A 27,136-nucleotide genomic window follows, 5' to 3' on the forward strand; every position below is an offset into this window, starting at 1 on the left:
GTGTGGTCTAATTGCACATTCATTGGTGTTGAAATAATAAGAGCTGTAGGATATTTAGCACATTTTTTAAACATATCTTTATAGAAGTCTGGATCTTCAACATGCGGGCCATATACATTTAGTAGAATAACCTCATGATTCCCCAGATTGCCGTGCACAAATACAAACCTTCCCTGTTCATCACTAACAGTTTTATGGTGTACGAAGGGAAGGGAACGGTGTTTCAAAATCATAACACCACGTACCCTCGTGGAGTATGAGGTGTAATACTTTTGTTTCCCACAACCCAGAGCCACTCGCTGCACCTGGTGACCCGAAATATGTGTTTCCTGAAGATATAAAATCTTTACTCCCAGCCTGTTAACATATGAAATAACCTCGTATGCTTTTATAGGTGACCCCAGGCCTCGCACATTCCAGCTTTACAATTTTACATTGGAAGTCCCATCCCCTGATGTTATCATCCTATGCCCAATTTTATGAACATTCTCAACAGTGTGCCCAACAATGCAATCACAAATTTGAATCTCTTTTTTCATGTGCATTTTATAACATTTACTCCCCAACTTTCCCCATGTCCTACCTACCCCCGCCCTCATAGTACCCCGAACTTTGACTTTGTACCTTCCCATCCCTACCATACCTAACCCAACAACAAAATGCACTTGCATAAGAGGGTAACTGTCTCCGCTAAGAGTGGAGGACTTTAACACACCTAAGGTGGGCCATACATATATAGCATGTGGACGCGCTAGGTCATTACCATAAAAGTAGGTGTCGCAGCACAATAATTCAGGACTTTCGACAGTAAGGGAATTTGAGCCTCTATGAACGCTGCAGCTTCTTCAGGGAACGTAAAGCAGTAGGTTTTATTTTTATACTGTATGCGCAGCCTGGCAGGATAGAGCATGGAGTATACAATCTCATGCTCCCTTAGAAGTTTTTTAACTCCGGCAAATGTACGCCATTCCTGTTGCACAGCTACAATATAGTCAGGGAAAATGCGCACAGTGCTAGATCCCAACTTCAATTCTTGTTTTTCACAAGCTGCCCGTAGTGCTAGGTCCCTGTCGTGGTAGTTCATCAGACAGGCTATTATTGGTTTCGGGTATCCTCCTGGCCTGGGTTTTGCTGACAATGCCCTGTGTGCACTTTCTTTTACGAAAAGCGGAGACCACTTGGGATTACCTAACATTTCTCTTAGCAACCCTTCTACTGCTTTCTCCAATGTGCTTGTAAGTGCATCCTCTAGCACGCCTATAATACGCACATTGTTCCGTCGTGATCTTGCTGTGGCTTAGTGTGAACTTACCAGCACCCTGGTTTCCGGACCGGCAAACTCATAATGAGGCCCATTGATTTGAACATCTTGAAAAATGACTCTGTCTAACGGGAGCCCTTGCCTCTAACCGATACTATTACCAACTCACTATTGGGACTGCACGACTCGACTGTCTCAACAAGGACTAGTCTGCAGCAAAACACCTAGATGCTGTTCTCAATGTTGGGACCCCAAAGATAATATACACAAGGTATTTAAACAGGCTCTGACACCTGGCCAACCTTAAAGGACCATAGTGACTTACTTGTATGCCTCCTTTCTTGTCTTATATTGCTATTCAAATCGTTTTCATGCACACCCTGCTTATCAACCCAGAGTGCCCATTCTTCTCAAATTAGTACGACCATACAATTGTTGTTTGTGTTGCAACTGTATCAGCTCACTATCAGCTCACACCTGTATGAAAATGAAGCCTTCCCACTGCCCACATTACCAAAAGAGGCAAAGGAGGAATACCTGTTGGGCTCTGCCTCGTTCATCTTTATGATTTGGATCACTTCTGATTTAGTAGTAGCGTGGTGCTGTTCTGCTATAGAGTACTAGTCATTTCATCACAGTGGTTACTGAAAAAGAATATAAAAGATGTTTTTCCATCCCGTTTTGGGTGATGAGAATGCATATCGGACTGCACTGAGCTTCTAGCATGAGGTGAACAAACGTTCTGAAGGGTTAGTAAAGGGATGTTCCACTGTTCCATTTGCTTGGGAGTAAATGCTTTTAAAAATACCCACATTTATTTCAACTTTTGGGTACTGGCATACGAGTAGTATCCCAATCTATAATCATGCAGTAAATCCTGCGTGCATCTTTTTTTACTTGAATGCCATATACAATAAGTTTCACATGCAATATCCTCTTATGGGCTGGCAGTAAAATCATATGCTGGTAGATAGCTCTATGGGTTGAGCGCTTGCTGCTGTGATCTGTGCATGAGCTGCAGGGCAGGTCAAAGATTTAAATCCCAGCACTGCCAATTCAGCCTTTGATCCTTCCGAGATTGATAAATGAGTACTGACTTTGGTTGAGTGATATTGTATGTAAAAATGTTCTGTGTAAGGCACTTTGGTGAAAGTGCTATACGAATAACAAATCATTATCACCAATGTTTTTTTCATTACTGCCAAACCCATAGCAGCACATGTGTTAGCGTTCTTTGTTGCTGGTCGGCCTAAGGTGCACAAAAAAATCAAAACTGGGCATCGCGGCTTTGTGGTGAATGTCAATCCTTGCACTGGAATCGAAGGCATAAGTTAGGAGTTTGTGCCGCCTGTCAGGCCTTGCACCACAACCTCCATCCTTCTGGTTAATAAGGAGTGTTGCTAGAAATAGGCCACCAGTTACTACAAGCAGGGGTTGGGCTGTTTATGAAGGCCTTCCAGGCACCATCTGCAAAGCATGGTAAATAATCTTGGCACTTAGCACATATTGGGCCTGATTTACAAAGCATTTTTCAATGGGATTGTGCCATTGTAAAACACTTTTGTAAATCAGGCCCATTGTGTTGCTGTGCCCATGGTGTTCTGTGCATATGCAGATATCCCCCGTACCTTCTCTGTATGTGCTGTGCCCTGTCCACGAGGTGGACACTATTTACACCTCCCTCCATGTGAATGGTGCAATTGCACCTGGTTGTTGGTGGAGGGGACGATCCGGTCACGATTTCTACATGGCTGTAGGCTCCCATACACTCAGAAGTATCATGCATTGTCCCATGCCTCTCATGTGTAGCACATGTGTGTATTTGTGGTAGAATTACCACACTACAGAGAGAATATGTGCATTTGTAAAGTGTCCCTGCAAAGCAGCTGCGACTGGAGGATGAGGCCTACGTATCAGGGCTCTGTGCGACCCGCCATGCATCACACCATGATGAAGACAGCGTCAGACGAACCTAGAGGTAACAGACAGAGAATTTGGTATCTCACAGCTTGATGCTCTGGGTCGGGTCTCAGGGGTAGACTTTTGGTTGTAGCCCCTGAGCTTCTATCCAGGGCTACAACCAAAAGAACTGAGGCTACAGCCCCCCATCCTCTCCCTAGCGGCACCTCTGCAAGTAGGTAACTTTTTCTTTAGTAGCCAATAGTGACTACTTGGCATTCATAATAGATGCAAGAATAGTATTTTGGCACATTACAAACAGAGTTTGCTCTTGAAAACTGGGGAAAATTGAAAATGGCTGTGTGTAATGCAAAAAACGTTAATCTGTGTAGTACAATTATTTGTGATTTCTTTATAAGTTGGAGGAGTGCATAAAAGTCAAGTTTCTAAAAATTCTATGACAAGCGGGTAGCACATAACATTGCAAAGGTTTTCAGCTATAACACAAAAAGATCAAAGGCGAACAAAGCTTTATAATATTATTTCTTTGGTTTTCTAGTCACATGTAATTCTATGTCCGTCCCCTTTCCTCCATACTTTTGGGAGATCCCTCCATGCTGGGAGGGGACCGGAGCCAAAGCAAGCCCTTGTACACTTCACTTTTAAGAATTTGGTAAGTGGAGGTTGGACATGTGCCCACTTTAGCTGTCCATCCCCTCAGACCCTTTTTCTACATCGGATGGGTCGGACTCAGCCCTTTTGTTTTACCTCACCACTTCCCAGCGGTAATATTTAATTAGCTTTTTTCTGCTCTCGTTCCCCTCGGTTTTTCCCGTGTATGCCGGTTAAAGTGGTGTTCTCATTGTGCACCAGGTATCAAAGGTCGTTCTTAGCATCGGACCCTCACGCTGTGTACTCTGTGATGCACTTTTCTACAAGTCCCTGAAGAATCGACTGGCATGGAGGGAAGATATCTTTCGCTTGTATCCACTGGATCTCCTCAGGGTTTCCATCAAAAGTAAAAGGGTAAGTAAAATTATTATTGGCATCCTGTCCAGGTGAAACTCTTCTGGGGATTAACTAGGATAGGAGGGCTACTTCGGGGCCTGTTGCAGTTAATTGTTGCAGTATTGGGGCTCACCCAAGGTGACTGAGTAGATTCTCACCAGTGTTCACACCGAAGAAGCGCACAGGTTTCATAACTGACTATGGTCCAAGGGGTCTTCAGAGTTTCTCAAGGCTTATACCGGTGACCAAGTTCCTGAGGGCGTTTCGCCTCATACTGGACTTTCCTCCGAGACCATACCCGCTTCACTTACTGGGCCAATACAAGGGGGTCCCCAGAGGCCTGTGGTAGTGGAAAGCCCTCTTCTCCACTCTTTTATCAGGGAGCTTTGTAGCCTTTACGGAGCCTCTACCGCGGCGTACCATTGCACACTGTACTTCTGCTGTCACTGTGTCAGGATCAGACTCAGGGCAGTCACCGGAAGAGGCATCACCAGCTCCACCAGAGCACACAGCAGGCTACTCAGAGAGATTTCTTCTGCAGCTAAGACCCAGTTCATTGTAGCTTCCTCTATTCTCCCCCGGGTGGAATGTTCAGCCACCGTGCAAGGATATTCTGTCCCTCCTCTTTCCATGCCTCTCAGTAATTGGGCACCAAGGTCCACTCCAGGGCCCTCTGGCTGTCATGACACCCTGACAGAGAACAGATTCTTTGAGAGGGTCAAGGACCTGATGGACTCAGGACCCAGGAGGCAATATTTTCAAAGCCTCATGAAAGAATTGTTCCTCCACAAACCTTAGCCGGTGGCTCCTCAAGACTAGCCAGCGCCACCTTAGCAAGTGGCGTCAGAGGTACCACCACAATCAATGGCCCCATCAGTGGACCTTGGTTCGCATCCTGCTGTGCCCTCTGTCCCCCTCTGCTTAAGGACCCTCTTCTGCCTGTGCCTCTACTACCACCTGATGCTCGAGGTGACGACCCTGCGAATGACCAAGATGATGCTTCAGAGGACACTGAGGAAGTACCTATGTCGACCAAAGTGTTTCATGACAGGGTACATGGGCTGATGGACTACTTGGGGATTACAGTCATAGAAAGCCCCAGTCAGACCAAGAAGTTCTTCCTTCGATCCTGTCAAGAAAGGCAATGGAAAAACCTGGCACACATCTGCCGCCTGAAGGGGTGGGCGAAGCTCTACAAATTTGGCAAAACCTTCTTATGTGCTTCTAGTGGCATAAAGTACATATCCCTTCCTGGATAAAAACAATGCATAATGAGACACCATCCAGCTCATTACACAACATTGGCAATGTAACTCTTTTTGGCAAAGGGCGCTTGCATCTTCCACCTCATCCTCCTAAAATCTGCTTGGACGTGAAGACTGAATACCAAGCACAGCAGGAACAAACGTGTACCAAAATTCAGCTTTGAGCTTAGGCACGCCAATACAGAAGCTGTCATGGCTGCTCCCAACCTTAAGATCTGGAAAGATTAAAAGAACTGGGTGACAATGAATCTCTCCTCCCACAATTTCTAAGCTTGATTCTGCTCAGGCCAGTCAAACAGCCAAAGACCTCATGGAAGCCTCTAGTCATCACTTTGACACAGGAGAAAGGGATATGGCTATGGGGAAGGCTTTCAGAAGGCATGCACTTCTCAAGGCTTCTAAATTACAGCCAGACATACAGGATCAAATCCGTTTGGCAGAGTGGAACTTTTTAATCCCGATACAGACAAGGAACTAAATAAAAAGAAGAACAGTGCTCAGATGGCAAAGTCCTTGGCTTTGCTAACAAAGCCTCCTTCCAAATCAGGTCCCTCTGCAATGTGAAGACTACTCTTCTCCTCTAAAAATGTGTGAGGATTTAGAGGATTCCAAGATCGATAGATCCTGTGCACATCCCTCTCGCATTGCATTTCTTCCCCATCCCTCACCTACCCTAGAACCCAAGCAGTTTAAGTGATCTGAGGGTTCAGATTCAAAGCTCACCAGTCGGAGGAAGGTTGCCTTATCATTTTACAAACTGGAGGAGCATTACTTGAGGTTCTTTAACATTCCCAAAGAAAAAAACAAAGACGCTAAGAAATTTTCAATATGATTACACCTGCACTCACCTGAGCATCCCTCCAGCCGGGTGACTGCAAGACACATATTTGCACATCCTCATTTAGCCTCCTCACCACCGTTAACATCAATTATTCATAGGCGAAGACCACTAGCAGTACAAGGTCTTGCCCTTCAGTCTCAGTTGGGCCCCAAGGGTCATCACCAAGTTTACGGAAGTAGTGGTGGCGTTCCTGCACCTAAAAGGAATACACCTATATCCATACTTGGACCGCTGGCTTATCAGAGCAGATTCTCCAATGCAAGTCTCCTGCCACCTTTAGTTCCTGCTCTATCTAATGTACTCACTGGGCCTATCTGTCAACTTAAAAAAATCCACCTTTGTTCCAACTCAGAGACTAGAGTTGATAGGTCACCCATTGGATTCATCATTAAGCCAAGTATTCCCAATAGGTAAAGGAGGGAGTAGTGTGCTGAAGGCAATATTCCCTCTTCTGTCCTCACTCTGAAATGGCTGCATGGTGGTTCCTGCATCTGATGGGCTTGATGGCGGCCAATTTTATGCCAGTACCCATGGCTAGGTTGGTTACAAGCACAACGCATGCAATTAGTCATGGCAGCAAGTGGGGACCAGTTCTCCCACCCCCAAACCAAGGTGGTCACCATCCCAGGTTAGCTCCAAGAAGACCTTCTGTGGTAGGCAGAACATCAGAATCTCCAGGTAGCGTCACCTTTTCTAGACCCTCCTCATCAGTTTTCCATCACAACAGGCTCGACTCTCAGTTTGGGGAGCAATCTTGGGGGATCTTCAGGTTTATTCTCTGGCACCCATAAACTTCCTAGAATTGAAAGAGGTCTGTCTTCCTGTGTTACAGGAAATCTTGCTGGTGTTAAAAGGCTTCAGTGTCCTAATCCTTACAGACAATATAGTAACCATGTTTTACATGAACAAGAAGATAGGCACCAGATCGGTGAAATTGTGCACTCTAGCAGTTTACACCCATGGGAGTGGGCACTAAGGAACAATGTAGTCCCTCAAGCGGCTCACCTAGCAAGCAGGATCGAACAATTTATAAGGGGAGCAAGCTGAGCAGAAGGGCCTTCACCAACCATGAATGGGAGTTGAGCAATCAGATCCTTCTGGAGATTTTCACCTCTAACGGATCTCCCCTTGTAGACCTGATCACGACAAAACATAACAGCAAGTGTCACAATATGCCTCATGCAAGGAGAAAGGAAAAGAAACGTTGGGGGCGCACTGTTGATCTCATGGAACAGCCTCTTTGCTTACACATTTCCATCCCTTCACCTGATACCGAAAGTCTTGCAGAAATTCAGGGATTCCAAGCATTGTGAGATTCTCCTGATCGCCTCCCATTGGCCACAGAGGCAACGGTTCTCTGATCTATTTTTATGGCAAGCGTTCCACCCCTCCTTCCACCCACCCCCCTTCCGGACATCCTTCTTTAGTGGGGGAAAGGTATTGCACCGTTGCCGTCCTCTTCTCTGGCACCGAAAAAAACAGATCAGTGGTCACCTAAGCTTGTTGGACGATAATCTTGGAGTATTTGGCACTGCCAGAAAGCCTTCTACGTGTGTGTAACATAGGGGAAAATGCTATGATTTCTCCATTGGATTTTGTAAAAATCAAAAGATCCCCTGCATGCCTCAATAGATAACATTCTCACCTTTTTATTAAGTTTAATTAATTCAGGCATTCAAGTTTCATCGTACAGGATACATTTGGCATCTCTCCAACAAAGACAGAGTTTTGTCTTTCTCCAGTTGAGTAATTCAAACCCACTTCTTGGGACTTTCCCATCTGATCTGACCAATACCGTGACTGTTGAACTGGGATCTTGATGTAGTTTTAACAGCTCTAGTGCATAGGCCTTTCGAACATATGGCATCGATATACGTACACCTAGTTTAATGGAAAATGTCTATCTCATGACAATAAAGTTAGCTCGACATTTCAGTGAGCTGCAGGCATTGTCAGTCAAAGAACCTTACCTCTCATTTCATAGAGACAGAGTTGCCTTATGGACCCACCTTTTGCTCTTACCGAAGGTAGTCTCAGACTTCCACAGGAAATAGCTCTACTAATTTTCTTTTCAGATGCCCATAGAGAAGTGGATTGATTCCTCCACGGTCTTGAATTTAGATTTAGAAGGGGCTTGAGGATTTATCTCGAGAACACTGACTCTCATAGGTCCTCTGACAGACTGTTCATCATTTTCGGCGGTGTCCAGCCAGGCATGCAAGTGGCCTTTAGCCAGATGGATTTTCTCGACCATTTCTCACGCCTAACAAGTTGCAAGGCCTGCATGCTCACCTGCCGAGAGCAAAGAGCATGACAGTAGCTTTTCAGTGTGATACACCATCGGAGGCTGTATGCAAAGCAGTAACTTGGACCATCCCGTTAGCTTTTTGTTAACACTACTAGCTTTCCAGTTCCAGGGCTGATACCCAATGTGGACAAGCATTTCTAAGAAATATCTTAGCAACAGTGTAAAGCCCATCCTGACTGGGTTATGGCAGTGCTTTGTACTCTCCCAAATGTATGGAGGGAAGGGAACGGGATATAGGAGTAAGGAAAAGTTACTCACTGTAGGGACTAATGTTCTCCTACTTCAAAACCCTCTTTCTTCCATACACCAGCCTTCCACCCCTAAAACCAGTAAGGTAGTGCTCCAGGTCTTCTCAGCAGTGAATGGACTTAGGGGGATAAGTACGCGAGGTGGGGGCCAGGGCGTGGTCCCGCTTCACGCATGTGGGCTCGCCTCCGCTTAACAAATTCTTAAAGGGGAAGCGCACTAGGCCTTGCTATAGCTTTGGTCAGCCCCATTCGACAGGAACCCCTAAAAGCATAAAAGAACTAGGAGTACAGTAGTCACTACATTGAGTAACTTTTCCTTTTTTCAGGTCGAATGTAGACAAGACCGTTGTTTTAAATAATGCTGATGGCAATTAAAGATGTTAGTGTGTGGACTTGACAGTCCTGACTCATGTCCGAGTCAGAGCTTCGACCAGCATGAACGCACGCCGACACAAGCTGGTGATATATGGAGCCACCGCTCATTTTAATGAAGCTTGCCAGCTCATGTAGGCATTTTCTGGTGGATTTAGGCACTGTGCAGATGCCTTTGTGTTTTATTCTAGCTCCGCCCTATATGGGCTTTAGCAGGACTGACGACATGATGGATGGGATGGGACACATATCTATCCCTGACAGTGCACAAGTAAGACTATGTGTACAGATAGAGTGGACAGCTGCCAAGTGTTGACTTTTTTTTTAAAAAAAAGGATGAAAGAAAAGGGGGAATACAACAATAAATAGGAGTCAAGGAGTGTTCTAGTCCCCTATGAGTCAGAGAATGCCCAAGTGAGTGTAGGCAGCTGGAGAAGATTCGTCAGCAGTGATGAGGTGGCAGTCACAGCAAAGGGTGATGCAAACCCATTTTTGATGCAGTTTTAAAGGTTATCCTGCTCACACCAGGCTACAACAAGTCCGCCCCAGCTAGTTCAGCCACTTCGCTCCCCAAAAGGTGAGCGAGGGCTACTGGATGCAGCCTGCCCTCACTTCCACAGTTCGATATGGCCAGAGACCCATCGTTGAGATGCCCAAGTTGAACATTGTGGTCGTGATGCGTCAACAACAATTTCTTGGCAGTCTTGAGAGACATTTCCAGAAGACAAGTGGTCCAGTCATTTCCTGCCACATGGAAAATTAATCTGAGAGGACATGTGGCAAAGAGGTTGGAACCGCTGGTAGGAGAAACACTGCCAGGAGAAGCATGACTGCAGCAAACACAAGGTCTTCATCATGTATGAGATCCACCAAGAGTCACAAGGTGGCAAGACAAAGCTGCCCACTGCAAAGTACAGCTCAATGACATCCAAATGTGTACAGTAATAGTCATGGGTGCATAAGTGAACGTGCTCTTTATCTCCAAATTGAACCTCCTCAAGCCATGGACCTGTTTGCAAAACCCCAAGGTATGGAGTTTTGCATGTTCATGCCCAAGGTATGGAACGGAACGAGTGGCATTTCATAGCAAGGTTTTGTTGCTGAAGTAGGGAGAGACATGCTCCTCGAGATGCGAAGCAGGCATTTCACTAGACCTGATACAATTTACCTTTCGACTAAATGCATTAAATCTCGAAGACTTTCTCGAAGAATACCAATAATATTTCCGCAGAATAGACTACCTCAAGATCAAATGTATAAAGCTGCTGTGGAACCAGTTTGTCTGAGACATCACTGTATGTCATTCCATCTGAGGCCCAAGGTTGAGGAAGATCAGGACAAACTCTAGAAAGCTGGCATAATTGAGATGGTTTTGCCACTCACTCTAAGGGTCTTCCCAATAGTAATCGGCCGCAAAGCAGCCAGGACAACTCTGCATGTGCATGTAAATGCACCTACCAAATAAGGCAGTTGAAAGAGAGAGAGAAACATCACTTCCACTATCGATGACATAATCACAGATTTTAGAGGAGCCAAATATTTCTCAAAGCTAGATCTCAAGTTCGGCTAGAATTAGCTGAAGCTGGAATAGCAACCACAACCTATTACCACTTTCTTTGTGCATGTAGGACTCAGGAGGATCAAAAGATTGAGTTTCTGCACTTCCTCAGTCACCAAGCTATTCTAGAACGGCATATGCAGACTCCTTTCCAGCCTCAAGGGAGTTATCAAGATTAGTGACAAAATCCTGGTTTAATCTGGCACAGAAGAACAACACCTGGGTCATCTCCGCACTGTGTTTCAGAGGCTGAAAGAGGCTGGGCTAGCTCTTCTTAAGAATGAAATACCAAAAATTATAGAATTACATAAAAGATTCGACATCTGTGCTTGAACTGGTAAATGTCGTAACTTTTGACCCACAAGCTTGTGAGACAGTGACACAAATCTACCTTTGGCCTACCCCTAGTGGGCGGCCATACATCAGTCTTAGACAATCTCCTAGGGGGTGTGGATCACTATACCCGCTCTCTTGCTCTTCTATCTCAGGGCCTTTGTGCACTGTGTTACTCCTAGATTACTCCTATCTTACTCCAATGGACACATTAACATAAGACACAAAGAAAACACATTAATCGATTCAACAATAGAAACACACTTATTCATACATAGAAATGCATGATACAAACACTACTATAATGCAAATCTCGAATCTGCACCTTTTATGCTTTTGGTGCAAATCTACCAGCAATTCAATTACTATAAGCCTTACAAGCTTCCAATGCAAGCAATAGCAAAACAAAAGAGTTGATGGTTGGAAGGTTTACTTCATACTCTGTCTCTAAGACAAACAATGTCTGATTACCCCATCTATAGCTCTGTGTGAGTGTCTGTTCTAATTCCCAATGCACGTTTCTTATTCAGCAATACTGCCCTTTTCTTGTTTTGCTCTGTCTCTCCTCTCCCGCTAACTTCTGCAACAAGCCAGTCAGTGTCAGGGCCAGGCCTCTCAGTGGTCTGGTCTTCCTGCCAACTCGATCTCATCAGCTTTGCTCAGAATGCTTCGTCAATGCCCCCTCGATCTCAGCTCAATCTCTCAGAGAGCAGCTCCATCCAAAACTCTGTCTCCAACAACTAGAAACTCCCAAAAGCCTCACCTCTGGTTATTATATTCAATGACATACAGATATCCATGGTTACACTCGTCTCTGTAAGCTAAAATACCTCTCTTTCTCTCTGTCAGCAATTCTAAATATGAGCAGTACCTAAATGTCTGTGTTGCACATACTTGTACTTTTTCAATCACTGCGTGTTCTGGTCAATGTGACATTTTCTACATATCTATACCATGGCCTTCTCCTGCCTGCCTGCCATCCTACCATCTCCTCATATTTCTCCATTCAAATGCCTCTATCCTTCTGCATGTCTCTGCCTACACAAGCTCTTCTAATTCCCCATGGCGCTGCCCCCACTTTTTCTCTCTGCGAAGCACCAGCCATGCTGATAAGGCCAGCATCCCACTCCTCTCGGACAAAGGTCATGTTATCTCTGCCTGCCAAGCAACTGTTTACGCATATTTGTATACTGTAACTCATAACATCTTCCCCGCTCTCCGCGGCACTTCTGTGTGTCTCATTCAGTGGAATGGCTTCATAATGCCATCTAAATGCTCTGTCTAGCGTTTACTCTTTCTCTTGCAAAACCAAGCGCTATCTATAATGCCTCAATGTATATTCTAAGTGCACACTCAATGTGTGTTTCTCAACATGCATACATAATACATAACACCATATCTCTATATGTGTCTCTACAAATATAACATATGTCTCTAAATGGCACATCAATTATAACAGGCCTCATTCTATATTCATATTGCAAATGCATACAAAGTGGCAAAATAATGTGGATAGTCTAATGATGTCACTTCTTCATGTCACTACTAATCAGTACTAATCAGAATGTATGATGGAAAACTAAATAGGATGCAATGATGGATAACTAATCCCTAAATGGGTAATGATTCTCTAACAATGGGTAATGATTATGTAATGATAACAAACCAGGCTTCTCCATACTATCAGGTTTCACAATCTCTCCTCTTATCATTATATAATAATTAGTAACTATTTGTCAAAACATGTCTCAATGTGGCATGCCAAATCAAGCAAAATTGCAAAGGGAAAAAACATTCTATTTCATAATGCAAAAACCCCTAAAAAATGCAAGCATTTCACTCTATCAGTGGCAAGCTAAAATCCAAATGCATAGCTGCAAATGTGTCAAAATTCAGAACAGCATATTCAAGTTTCTCATAGTAAAAAGTCAAGTCAAAATCCAAAAGTGTGTCTACAAGCAGATTATTCAAAACGAAAATGCAATGCATATGTACTGTGGATTCGGGTGTTTTCAGTTTCAATGTGTCAAGCACAAAAGGACAATCTCACTTTCACAGTGTCAAAGCTAATTTCAGATGTATGCATTTCCAGTGTATGCATATCAGTGTATTGGTCATACAGGCCAATTCAGTTACATTTCCAGTCCAAGTTATTTCCAGGTTCACTCATGTCATTCTGTGATCAAATCAGTTTTTGCCCAATAGAATGTATGTGTGTCCTCACATCTGTGCAAAATTCCAAGTCAGTACAAATCCAGTTCTAATGCAAATATCTCAGCCAATGAATGTCAACAAAGCATGTCAACAAACCGAGTGTGTTCACAAATGGGTCACAAATGTGTCACAACGAGCGTGCATATGTTCAGCAAACATGTGTATGGGCATCAAAGCATAGCCCAAAGCAAAAAGTAGTTCCAGCTGCAAACGGAACACAAGTGTGTGTGTCCTGCAAACTGACAATTTCAGCGACAAATTGCAGAGCCTCACTGCTGCAAGCTCTTCTCACAATAGGTGACAGATCTTTTCTTCAGAGCAAGCCCTGCTCACTGCTGCAAGTTTCCTTCGACGATGATGCCTCAACTTTCTCTATTCCAAAGCTTTCCCTAGTCTATCCTCTTTTTGCTACCAATGTATCATTCACGTGGTACTCATTCAGAGTGTTGCAAAACAATGCAGATGGCAACTCTCCTTTGGCAATTCCATGCAATTTCACATAGGCCCTTCACATAGGCCAAACTCCAACCTTCAAATTCTCTCTTTCCTTGCATGGTAATGCTTTTGCCAGTTGTTGCCATGCCATGCCAGTATTCCAGTTCATGCCATGCTAGTCCCTCCTCTTCTCATGAGGGACCAGCCAACGTTGGATGCAAGTGCAGATTTCAAAGCACAATGGTGTCAGATCAATGCTCTCTCTCTCTCTCTTTCACTCCAGAGACAAAGCTTCACTGCTTTTCAAACGTGGTTAGCACCAGGAATTCAAATGCTTTCAGAGCGCGTCTTCCTGCTCATTCTCATATCTCTCTTTCTCCTCAGGCCCAAATTTGTGTCTGTTTCTGGTTCACAAGGTAAGGAATTCCAAATGGATTCTCTTCTCGCTGCAGATTACAAAACAGCCCACAGATTTCTCCTTTTGCTGAACATCTTTCACTCTCTTGGCACAGAATGCTGCAAGCTGTCGGTTTCAAGTCAGTCACGATCTTCACTTACCATGGCATTAGTTGTCATGCCAGGAAATCAGGTAGCAAGCAGGTTTTCTGGGTACCTTCTCAGAGCACAGCCATAGACAAAGCCACACCCTAAGGCCTCAAATCGGTCAGTCGGCATTCCCCAGAAGTGCTGCTGCAAAACATAGATGTCAGTTCCAATGTATCATCATTGCTGCAAACAAACAGCCATGATGCAAAGTCACATGGTTTCATCAAGGACTGGTCCATCTGGTCTGGTCATGCTGCTTTCAGTCGTCATGCTGCTGCCAATCATGGTCTGGTCAATTCATGCGATGCAATCTGGTCATCAATGCGATCTGCAAGGTGTATCACGGTCTGCAAATCTCGGTCTGGTCAAGGTGTCTCTCCAGATTTCATGCAAAGAGAACAAAAGTGCAAGTATCAGTTTTCCATCAGTTTCAGATGTATTCAAAGCCAAAAACAAAACAGCATTCTCTCTGTATGGTCTCATTGCACATAGCTAGTTCTAAACTCCTCATGTCTCTCAACAGACATCAATGCTAGTTCTCTCAGTGTGTGCAATATCAGTTCTAGTGTATCAGTCTATACATGCGTCATGATGCATTACTCCATCCCTGTCTTTCTCAAAACAAAACATGACAGCCCACTTCACATGACTCAAAAATGGCACATTCAAAAATTGCACAACTGCATTCCTCTCATTCAATTGCACTCCATGTCCTGCATAAGCATTGCTTCCATGTGTTCTATCCACAGACTCCCCTTTCAACATAATGTATTCACACTGAATTACTAAATGTTGACAAAACAAACCGATTTCATTCAAATGAACACTGCTTCCCGCATGTGCAACACAATTCAGATTCAAACAACATTCCTTCCCTACACTGCTTACTCCTTCTTCAAATAAACAGTCTGCTAATCGCGCATGATGTTTCTGCATAACGTAAACAACCCTTCTTTCCATGCAATCATTCAAACTCAAAAAATTCAAACAATCCTTTATCTCAGAAAATCCAACTTTCGCACGATTCACTCCATTCACGTTCTCCTTCAATGCTATCCCAGTTTCAATGTCAAAAGACAATATAATATTTTCACTCGATAACGTAGGCAAAGTATTTTTGTTATCACTCCTGCCAAAAATGTCATCACAAATGCCATTTCTATTCAAATCAAAAATGTTCACATAAGTGCCTCCATGCACATAACTGCTTCCATGCAAAGGTGTCTCCAATGATACAGTTTCATAATGCAAATCTTCATAGGCAAACCCTCTATGCATTCTGCACATATCTGTCAAAAATGCACTCTCCATTTCGTCCTTCACCCCTGCCAAGTTTTCTCTAGGAACTCTGTTCCCACCCATCAATGCTGTTGACAAAGACTTCAATGGGTAATTCAAAGCTGCTGGGACATCTTCCCAGTTTTCAATTACATGTCTGAGACAATGGGCCTCATTACACGGATGGCGGAGAACCATGGCGCTCTTAGCGCCATGGTTCATGCTGGTAAAATACCGGCACCGCCTTGGTGGAAATGGGAATTACCGCCCCATTCCAAGGTTGGCGGGCGTTAATTCCCCCTTCCATCATTGCCCTTTCCCATTCCCTTTTTTGCCCCAGAGGGCATAATGGGAATGGGGAAGGTGCTAATTACGGTACCGCAAATTGCGGTACCGTAATTAGCCCCCTGGGTCCCTTTGCGGGTTGGTTTTTAACGCCTGCAAAAAGCAGGCGTTAAATTCTCCAACCCGCAAAGGGACCTCGTAGTAAGGCGGTAAGGATTTACCGGTACCGGTAAAATACCGGTACCGGTAAACCCTTACCGCCATCCGTGTAATGAGGCCCAATATATTATTGCCCACAAGTCACTAATATATGGTGTCATTTCTGGTCCTGCTACTTCACTCTTCACTTTCAATTCTTCAATCATTATGGTTGGTGCCGGCAAAACTTCCCAGGCATCAAGCATATTTCTAAGCCGATTTCTTATTGCTTTCAAGTCACAAAAAAATGTGCTCATTTTGCATTAGTAATTATTCACCCTTGGGATTTCGCTCCAAAAACAAACCCCACGACACTTAAGTGAGTTTCAGAAAACAAGTTCCAAGACTTCTCTAAACATGCAGATACAGTCGTCGACTTGCCAAAAATGTGCACAAATTCTAACCAATAAGAATATATAACAAAGTTGAGATTTCCCCAAAAAGTGTCAGCCTCCGAGGAGTTCCAAACAAGCAAAATACCACAAGCGTCTTCAAGAAAAAACTGTTTCTCTAGCTCGGCCAAATGGATGTACATTCATTCCCCAAAAATTGCCAGACATGAAATACTGCTCTGGATCAATTCCAATTCATATTCCGGATTCAAAGTCAGTCCGACAATTGCGTGCCCCTTCCCACGGTGAACAAAATTGTGAAGCATGCTCTAATTCATAACATCCCCAAGACAGACAAAACACACAACATAAAATATCTATTCCCACGAACTAACAGAAAACACAGCTGCACATGATGTTCAAACTTCTACTTCAGTTCATCGATAAGTGGATCAAAGCCAGCTGCAAAACTCTGCAGACTACACACTCTGTTCCATGTTATCAGTCCGCATTAGTGAAGTCCTGTGTTACGGGTGCCGCGTTGGCACCATTTTTGAGACAGTGACACAAATCTACCTTTGGCCTACCCCTAGTGGGCGACCATGCATCAGTCTTAGACAATCTCCTAGGGGGGGGGTGGATCACTAAGCCTCCCCTCCTGCTCTTCTATCTCAGGGCCTTTGTGCACTGTGTTACTCCTACATTACTCCTATCTTACTCCAATGGACACATTAACATAAGACACAAAGAAAACACATGAATCGATTCAACAATAGAAACACTTTTATTCATACATAGCAATGCATGATGCAAGCACTACTATAATGCAAATCTCAAATGTGCACCTTTTATGCTTTTGGTGCAAATCTACCAGCAATGCAATTACTATAGGCCTTACATGTTTCTAATGCAAGCATACTTCACTCTCTCTCTCTAAGACAAACCCTGTCTGATTACCCCATCTATAGCTCTGTGTGAGTGTCTGTTCTAATTCCCCATGCACGTTTCTTATTCAGCAATACTCCCCTTTTCTTGTTTTGCTCTGTCTCTCCTCTCCCGCTAACTTCTGCAACCAGCCAGTCAGGGCCAGGCCTCTTAGTGGTCTGGTCTTCCTGCCAACTCGATCTCATCAGCTTTGCTCAGAATGCTTCCCCAATGCTCCCTTGATCTCAGCTCAATCTCTCAGAGAGCAGCTCCATCCAAAACTCCATCTCCAACAACTAGAAACTCCCAAAAGCCTCACCTCTGGTTATACTATTCAATGACGTACACATATCCATGGTTACACTCGTCTCTCTAAGCTAAAATACCTCTCTTTCTCTCTGTCAGCAATTCTAAATATGAGCAGTACCTAAATGTCTGTGTTGCACATACTTGTACTTTTTCAATCACTGCGTGTTCTGGTCAATGTAACATTTTCTACATATCTATACCATAGCTATGCCATGGCCTTCTTCTGTCTGCCTGCCATCCTACCACCTCCTCATATTTCTCCATTCACATCCCTCTATCCTTCTGCATGTCTCTGCCTACACAAGCTCTTCTAATTCCCCATGGCACTGCCCCCACCTTCTTTCTCTGCGAAGCACCAGCCATGCTGATAAGGCCAGCATCCCCAAAAGATGGCTGGCCTTATCAAATGGCATCCGCCATGATGAATGGCGATGTTCCTGTCATTATTACTGGAAGCCGGCAGAAGTAATGAATGATCCTGTTACCTTTGGCAGTTTAATGTGATTGGTTAGCAGAATATTTTTTAGAAGCAAAATGTTATATCTTCACTCATTTCTAAAAAAAGACCATGTGTGTCTTCTATTAAAAGATGGATGCCAAAATGTTCACACTTTGTTGGAAGGCACCTCACTTTGGTAAAGGTGGGTTTCTCTGCCATTTTTCACTTTTCTTGGTAACTAATAGTTAAGAATGAATAACTATGAAAACTATTCCTCTAAAGAATTACTCTCAGATCAAGTTTCTTGTTCTTTATATTTTCCTATATAATAAGGAACACCATAGAATAATTTGAGACAGAAAATAAAAGAAGTACACTACAACCCTAAACAAAAATCTTCTGTATTAAAGGATGGTGAAGGTCCTGATGAATGCAACAGATTAACTCATGTTGCAGAAACCGGTCGACCAAGACTTATAGGGATATTTTATATTTGCTGATAATGCTGCCAGACTCATGTTTGGGCGGACCCTTCAATGCGCTGGTAATAGCGTTACCACTGTATTTAAGGGCTACCGCCCAACTCGTTTGAGTTTTGGAGGAATCGAAGTACTCAAGAGGGTCTTTTGTTGTTAGTTTTAGTCCCTAAAATAGAGCCCAGAGTCGAAGCCACCATCCACTCCTGGTCAATGTTACAGGTTGCAGGAAGAGGAGACCCTCCTCCATCTATTTGGGCTCAGGAGCGAGGTGATTACCCCATGAAGAAAGTCAGCATGGGTTTCTGCTTGCTGTTAAGAGGTTGCTACTTGTTAATAAGGGTCAGTGACTTCTCACACTACTCTAAAGTTGAGATAGTACACTCTACAGCCGCGCGGGCTGTGTTACCCACGCTCAAGAAAATCTCTGTGGCTTAAAAGATCTCTGAAGAGCTCTAAACAGATAATGACCTGCTACTCCAGGGTACTGAATTCAGAGAATGTCTTGGGAGTCTCAGAATTTGACCACAGAAGATCACTCCATGCTGATCGCAAGCAAATGGTGCCACCAATCACTTTATGCGCACCCTTATCAAAGTAATTACGATTGCAGCCGAGAGTCACAAGGATGTGTAACACGATTTTTACCAGTTTCTCTGAAATTACTGTGCCACACCCCATTCATCGACAAGGTGCAATCCGAGCTCGCTACTGGGTCACCATCTTGTGACCACCACCAGTTTGCACACAACTCTTGGTCCCATGCCGTTCTCAATCCAGCAGAGATAAGGACCAGACACTGCCATCCAAAAACAAAGTCAGACTTACTGTTTCTGCAAGGAACTCTGACAGCTGACAATGAGCATGGCTCCGATATGTCGAATGGCCATCAATTTAAGAAGATACCCGGCGCACCTTGGGTCGAGACAACAACATCTGTGGGGAGCCACCCATAGACTACAGCAGGTAGGCAGGATGTTGCTGCTGACAACGATGCAAGTGAATACAGTCCAGAGCTAATCTCGCGACAAAACCTGACCAGGAGGAGTATTCCAGTCATCCTGATGTCCAGGGTGCCCAGCAAATGGGCAGTGAAGGGGCTAAGCACACAAACAACGTCTTTACCAAAGGTATATAATATACAAACTCTCATGGCATTTACTAGATACTAACATGTAGCAACCTCCTTACAACAGAACAGATCTCAATTGTTATCACAACATTCTTTATTTTATTTGTACATAGAAAAAACACAATGAATAAAAAATCATTCATTGAAAAGGCATTTAAAATCAGTGCTTCCACAATGGTTGAAAAATTAACACACACACCCATCTGTAACCAATCTTCCAATAATTCAATCCAAACTACACTCATGTCCATACATTATTCATTCATACAGTGCAAAAATGGTAGAAAACTATTTTTGAAAAAAATAAGTCCCAAAAGTTAACCTAACGTGCAATGTGCTATATTAACCATAAATGCACCGTTATAGTCAAGGGCTGGCATATATCAAATGTCTATTCTGATACAATGAATCGCCTTAAAATTCCTGTAGGGCTATCCAGCATTTGTTGTCCGATGGAACTTGTAAAAAGGTGTCTACTAGAGTTTCAGCTGGATAATCTAGCTGTGTCTCATACCACAGCTGTCTTAAGGATTTGAGGGGTCATTCCTGGTAACAATAGTGCGTGTGGCAAACTGGTAGCCTATGTTGAAGTAGCGCGGGATAAAATTAATCCAACCCAAGAATCAGGGATGAATGGCCTGTGAAGCCCCGATGGTTTAATCACTCAAGGAGCGTGCTTGCCTCTGGGTCCCAGGGCAGCAGCAGCATCAATTTGGGTCTTTCTTCACCGCATTGTCGTTTCTTCCCTCTGCCAGGGATCTCATCAACGGGTTGCCTAGCCGCGAATGTGTTTCACTTGTCGAAGGGGCTAAGCCAAGAGGCAACTTCATGCACAATCGCCACCTCCTCTCCCCTGGCACATCTGAAGGACTATGACCTTAAGTGATGGGGCTATTCTCTCTCATAGAGCAACCTTCCAGTGCCGGATCAGCATATTTCATTTGAGCTTTTGGGTGGATGGAATGTTCTATGGTTTTCAAAATCCCGACTCATGTACGAGTCAGGCCTTTGCTCACCCGCACTCCAACACGATCAGGTGAGTAATCACGTCAATGCTAATTTTTTATAAAGGATGCCCGCTTGAACATGCAATTTGCAGCAGAGCAAGACACCAAGCAGACACCTGTGTGTTTCTTTCCAGCTCCTGCTCTATATGGGCCGCAGCTTTAAAACATAACAAAGGCCACCACCAGCATTACCAATAATTGTTTTGCAGCCGCCCCTCCATCTGTTTATCTATACCTCTCCCACCATCTAAACTCTATCCCCTCCGTCCCCCTTTTACAGATGGGTGAACAGGAAAACTGCATGCAACATTTTTAGCGGATGGTATTTAAATCCTGGGTCTGTATTTTATTTGTATTTTATTAGGTTTATATAGCGCTTTACACCAAAGCGCTGTTTGATAGCTACAGTTGAACTGTGTATGCCTTTCAAACAACGCAATTCTTATGTTGGCCCTTTAGCATGCATCACATGATGGGTTATACTGCATGCATACAAATGATGCTAAATCTCTTCAAAAACACACACTTTGCATACTACTTTAGAGATATTTGCCCCAAGATTTCTAAATACACCGTACTGTGTGAAGTGTCTATTGATTAAAGGACTACTTTGTTCAGAAACAAATCTGATGGAAGCTTGCTGTTTTTCTATGTTGTGAATGTTCTACTGCTGCAAACTGTTCATAAACATGGACTTCAACCCTAATATGGACCCTGATGCAATATGCAGTGCAGTAATGACTGTTGTGTGCCTTTTCTTTATAAATGAAGTAATTTGGTTCTGATGTTGTGCTCATACATGATGGCGTTCACTATATCTTGACTCTGAGCATGTGTTCTTCCTCATGGAAAATGTGATTTGCCAGGCACTGTGAACCCCACGAAATGTGGATGTCCTTTTGCCCTGAAGATGGCAGCGTGCCAGCTCCTTCTAGAGATCACCACCTTCTTACGAGAGACTTTTCCCTGTATGCCCAGACCACGCACTGAGCCTCTGGTGGTAAGTTTCAGCTATTTACCTCTTGTCCAGTTTTTTGTCTTCTCTAAACTAGGTGCGCGATCACCTTGCCATGTCATGGTTTCAATCAAACGTCATCAGTCTATGCTCTTTATGGATAGCTGTTAACATCACCAATACTGTGCAAGGGTTTTAGAGTTGTTTTGTGTAACACAAAATCACAACCCATTAGTAATGGCCCGTGTTACAGTTCCTCGATTTTCTTTCTTTCCTTTCTTTCTTTCTTTCCTTCTTTCTTTCTTTCTTTCTTTCTTTCTTTCTTTCTTTCTTTCTTTCTTTCTTTCTTTCTTTCTTTCTTTCTTTCTTTCTTTCTTTCTTTTTCAGGTTTTGTCACAGCTGATATTACAAAATCTTCAAGAACCCTTGCTAGTTCCACTTGTACAGTTGTTTTGGTTTGCAGGATTGAAATGTGTGTGTATTCTTTCTACATTAGGTGAGGGGTCCGAAATGTGAAACGGACAATTTTCTGAAAGTTTTTCAATAGATGCAATTGTATAAACTCAAAGGTTGGATAAACGCCTCACTATCTCTAACCTGACGAGGATTTCCCTACCTAAAATAAACTAAAAGAAAACAAAAGGTCTCTGTCCCTCACATTTGTATACATACCAAATCAATAAGGAAATGTATGGCAGTTTAACAACAACAAATATAACAGTATAATTCACACCACAATAGCGACTTCTATAACCTGGGCGAACTCCCCTTCCCAGATTCATGCAGTCTTTTCTTTAACTGTTCACAAAGGATAATGACATCCTGTATTATAACAAAAAGGTGCACTTCAGTTCTCTTTCTAATCCAACTTGACAACACAAAGTTCAAATTTGAATTCCAAAGGTAATTCTCAATTGTCAACAAAGCTTTCCTCTTTACACTTATAGCCAAGATCTTGAGACAGCTTCTTGTCATAAACAATGCATACTTCAACAAAGATCTTGAGCAGTTTCTTGTCATCAACAAAGAATATTTCTGAACTTCATTACCTTCAAAACAAATATCTTTGTGCAGATATTTTGGCACCACTTTAGCTTCAGTACTACTTCACCAAAACACCTCAGTGATTCACCAATTATTGTGCCAATTACTGCGTCATAAGCTTTACCCCACCACAGTACTTCATGATTTGCCATCTGGTTTACTCTCATTCCAGGTTTACCACTACTACAACTCTCTGCTCCGGTGTACTCCTGCCAGAACAGACCAATGGTTACAAAAGCTCTTTGCCTGGTATACTCACCTGCCAGCCAAAACAAACTACCACACTTCTCTGCTCGAGTAATCTCTCCTGTACAAAATCCTATGACCTGGTATACTCTGTTGCTGCCAAACTACTACTTCTAAGTGCTTCTGTTTTAAGGGTCAACTTCAAAGGTTTTTACAATGTCTTCTGCTTCACACAATTAAGTTTGAGAATTTCTTCAGGGGGCACACTGGTGCTATTTACTATACCTAAGTGTTTGCCACATGCAAGACAGGCAGTGCTTCCTTCCTGCTGAACCTCTTTTCTCAGAAGCACAGCCCTCCTTTCAACCTTGTTCCACCTTTGTTAACCAACTGCTGATAATAAATCTTTCTCTCCTTCACACTTCTTTGGCTTTGATAATGTGGTTTAGGACATTATCTACACCTGGGCAATATTATCCACACACTCTGTTACGTTCAGTTACGTTTTTTTGGCTGAGGCAAACCTAGTTGTTTGTCAGTTGCCTTATTGTGCATCCCTTTTGGCTTTGGCGATGGTGGTTTGGTTTCCCGTCTTGAAATATTGCCCCTTTGTGTGGTTGGCTGTTATTACCCACTATATAACAATCACCTCCTTCAGGTGGATCTTTAAAGCCCCTTTATGCCAACTGTTTGGCAATCATTAATTTATTTTACATAATTTCGGTATTGAAAAGGGAGTCTGGATTCAGGCAATGGGTAGTCACAGAGCGCTGCAGGGTCACAATATAACAGTGAACTCACCGGATATGGCGTGCGGGTCCATGTACCTTGCTGTTTCCAGCTTGTCTGCTTCAGTTCTCCTGCACGACCCGGCATCCTCTCCTGCATGGCTTTCCGCTTCTCAGAGCACTTGCGGCACCCCATTGATCCGGTGCTTGCCTGCCACCACAAACACTACACAATGAGGAAAGTAACAAACGGGTGCACTTTCTGCTGCGCAACCTCTACAGCTGAAGTCTCCACAGCTACCCGGTGCTCGCCTGCCACCGCTGAACGCTTCACAATGGAGAAAGTTCCAAAAAGGGGCGCTTTCCGCTGCGCATCCTATGCAGCTGAAATCTCGAGCCCATACGACCGTCTCAGGACCGGCTTCAACTTCTCTCACCACTCGTCTTGGCTCTCCCACGATTTCTTCCTCTGCTGCTTTGTTGGAGAATTACTACTGCTCTCCTGCTGCTGCTGCTTCAGCTGCCTCACCTTCTTCCACCTTAGTCGTATGCCCTGCATGTGAGAGGGCCTTTTATGCCTCTCAGCCACCTGCAGGTGTGGGTCATCACCCTTAATGGGCTGACTCTGCAACTTTGTGCCCCTGCAACCCTCATCTTCATCTCAGTACACTGGGAATTCTGGGACTCAAAGTCCCTAACACAAAAGTACATTTTCTTACTAATATTTCCCCCACCAAGTTCCTTACTCTCCTTAAGCATATTCCTTAAACGATTATAATTAGGATAAAAATATGTATTTGGTTTTACAGAGGATTGAGTTTTTTCCAGTTTCAGATTGGTAATTATTAAAGACATCTCTGCATGCTTTTCCTGGGACTCATAGTGTTTCCTATTTCTGTGACTATTATACATTTTGCAAGAGCTTTTCTCACTCTTAATACATGACCAGCTATAACTGCCTTCACTCACACTGTTACAATTAACTTTATGGAGTACCCATTCTCTTTGACAGCATGCCACTATATGTACTGCCCTTCTCCTCCCAGGTGATACTTGCGGCTAATACCACCCCAGGGTCAGGATAAGGAAGCATCTGCCTTTCCCTGGCCCCCTGAGAGGATTCTTTAGATAGGGTTTTCGTGAGAACTACATAGGATTCCTCACAGTGCACTGGATAGGATCTAGGTAATGAGCACTGGGAGCCAATGTATTTTCCCCAATGGCCCAAATGCCATTCAGCACTTTTTTCTACATTCCTGGTGCCAGTGCATGAACCCCATTTTTTCACACTTGCTTTGCTATAAAGTGCATATACATTTAGTTCAAGTTCAATTAATTAAATCGGATTTAACAGTAAAAAATACATTACAAAGATTACTCATATACAAAACAGATTAAAAAGAAAAAAATATATCTGAAATCACCCTTCAACAGCAATAGTAAAAATCATCGTATTCAACATTCATCCTCCCGGACACAAGTATAATGTAGATGGACTAAAAGAAAATTGCCCTAGTCTTTTAGATGTCATGCGCAGTGAATCAAAGCAACCCTAACCAGAGGTTGTGCAATACATTCTTATATTCCTGATGTATTCCCTTAAAAAACACTTCATAACATTTTATCACATCAATATCGCCATCTAACGGAGAGTTGAAATCATCAATAATTTCCCCAATTTTTATTGAGGAAATAATATTGGCCAACTGTCCCTGACTCACCCAACCAGGGGTTATCTGTGCAGACACTGGGCAGTTGGCACTCTGTTTTAAAAGCTGACTAGGGTATATAAACTCTAAAAGGAGTTGGAAATTCTCACTGTCCATAGGCTTGCCTACCAAATAACTGGAGACCCATAAGAACATGGAGCTGTCCACCAGGCAGTAATCAATTATTGAGGTACTCTTACCACTTTGAAATGTGTTTCTTGGTGGGCAATCCCTGGTACATCTCCCATTTAAATCCACCAAGTGGAACTTATTCATCAGCTGATCCAGCTTCCTGCCCTTAACATCATACTTATTATTTCGATAATTCCTTGCTAGTATACCACATTGTTCATCCAGCAAAAGTGTATCTTCCCCCTTACTGACCTTTGGACCCAATCTGGCATTAAAATCCCCTGTTACTCAATATTAAAGTACATGCTTTGCTCGAAAATCACCTCTAAACCTTCCTTCCATGGGTCGCGGCCCTGCAGACAATTTCTAGGGGGAAAGTAAACATTCACCATTAGCACATCACTTTTCTCTCAACTTTCATCACAAATGGTAGAGACTTCCTAACCCGGCTTACCACACCGCCACACAAACGCCCCTTGGGGGTTATCACTGCAGGTTCGAATGTACAAGTCATATGCACTGTATTTCTGTGGGCCTAAGAGTGCCTGCTTGGTCATCAATGTCTCTGCTCACAGTGCGTCCTTCGGATGTATATGGTTTGACCGTGCCACAATTGTTTGCGGCTGAATTGACCCTGGTCAATTCGGCCGCAAAGCCAATTTTACAGCGGACGAATCCACCCAAACTAACAACCCCCACCCACCTCCATACAAAACCTACTTACCTTTTCGCTGTCCGCTCCTCTTACCCTGCGTTTTTTCTTTTTTCTTCCCGTCCCCCGCCTCCAAACCTCTGGAAGCAGGATACTGCCCCGCTACCCCCAAAAGCCATCACTGCCAAACGTGGGGAGTGGGGGACACCCCCGCAACCCCTGATCCCCATGTTTGGTAGTGATTACCCAAACTAATCGTTTACAAACGATCGAATGGTACTGACTGAATTCGGCCAGATTTACCATAGGATTGTTTGTAAACCATCAATTTGGGTAATACCCGTCCTTCAGCTGTCTGTACCCAGTGTTCAACCTTTCCACCAGACCCTCTGCTAGAGTCATCCCCACGTGTGCTAGCCAGACTAAACATAACAGTTCATACTACTAAACATACAAACAACAAATCATATGCATGCCTAAACCCTCCCCAAACCCCTTTTCCCGTTCCCTGCTAGTTACCCCCAGCCCCTCCAATGATCATGCAGACTCTCAAGCCATCCATACCCTATTTGTTGCTTTCGCCTCACAGCGGCATGTCATCTGAGGGTGCAAACATCTGCTGAACAAATGCATTCCATGCCGTGACATCCACGCTAACTTTCTTCTGACCCCTGTACACCGCTCTGTGCCACACCACTGTTTCAGCCTCAGGGCACTTCCGAAGATCCTCCCACCATGGCTCTATGCGGGGGCCCTCTGCTGATTTCCAGGCCAGTGCTATCCTGCGCTTTGGGGGAAGAGAGTTGGGGGCAGTTCTCTTTCTTCGGCTGGGGAGGGACAAAGATTTCTTCATAGTCCCAGTCTCTTTCCTTAGCTCCAGCCTTCCTCGACTGTATAAAGAGACAGGGTGTCAGATTAGGTGATACAGCAGCATCATGCACCAATATGGATGAAGCCCTGGCGATTTTAATTGATTTGTTTTTCATAGTTTTTTTCTTGATTTTAACTGGGAGATTAACTTTGTCAGGCTTATCCAAGATCTGTGTCAATGAGTTGTTGATC

At 43.7% G+C, this 27,136-nt stretch overlaps 1 protein-coding gene across 21 annotated transcripts in view; it reads left to right on the forward strand.

Annotated features, from left to right (window-relative positions):
• UNC80 (unc-80 homolog, NALCN channel complex subunit) overlaps positions 1-27,136 on the forward strand; it is a 3,486,058-nt gene that overhangs the window by 1,590,994 nt on the left and 1,867,928 nt on the right. For all 21 annotated transcript variants that reach the window (XM_069615884.1, XM_069615886.1, XM_069615890.1 and 18 more), the window contains one exon: positions 21,535-21,668. In XM_069615884.1, the coding sequence (XP_069471985.1) occupies positions 21,535-21,668 (134 nt within the window). The remainder of the gene's footprint in view (positions 1-21,534; positions 21,669-27,136) is intronic.

The sequence above is a fragment of the Ambystoma mexicanum genome, chromosome 9 (genome assembly GCF_040938575.1).
Source record: "Ambystoma mexicanum isolate Mex_15411 chromosome 9, UKY_AmexF1_1, whole genome shotgun sequence".
Classification (NCBI taxonomy): Eukaryota; Metazoa; Chordata; class Amphibia; order Caudata; family Ambystomatidae; genus Ambystoma; species Ambystoma mexicanum.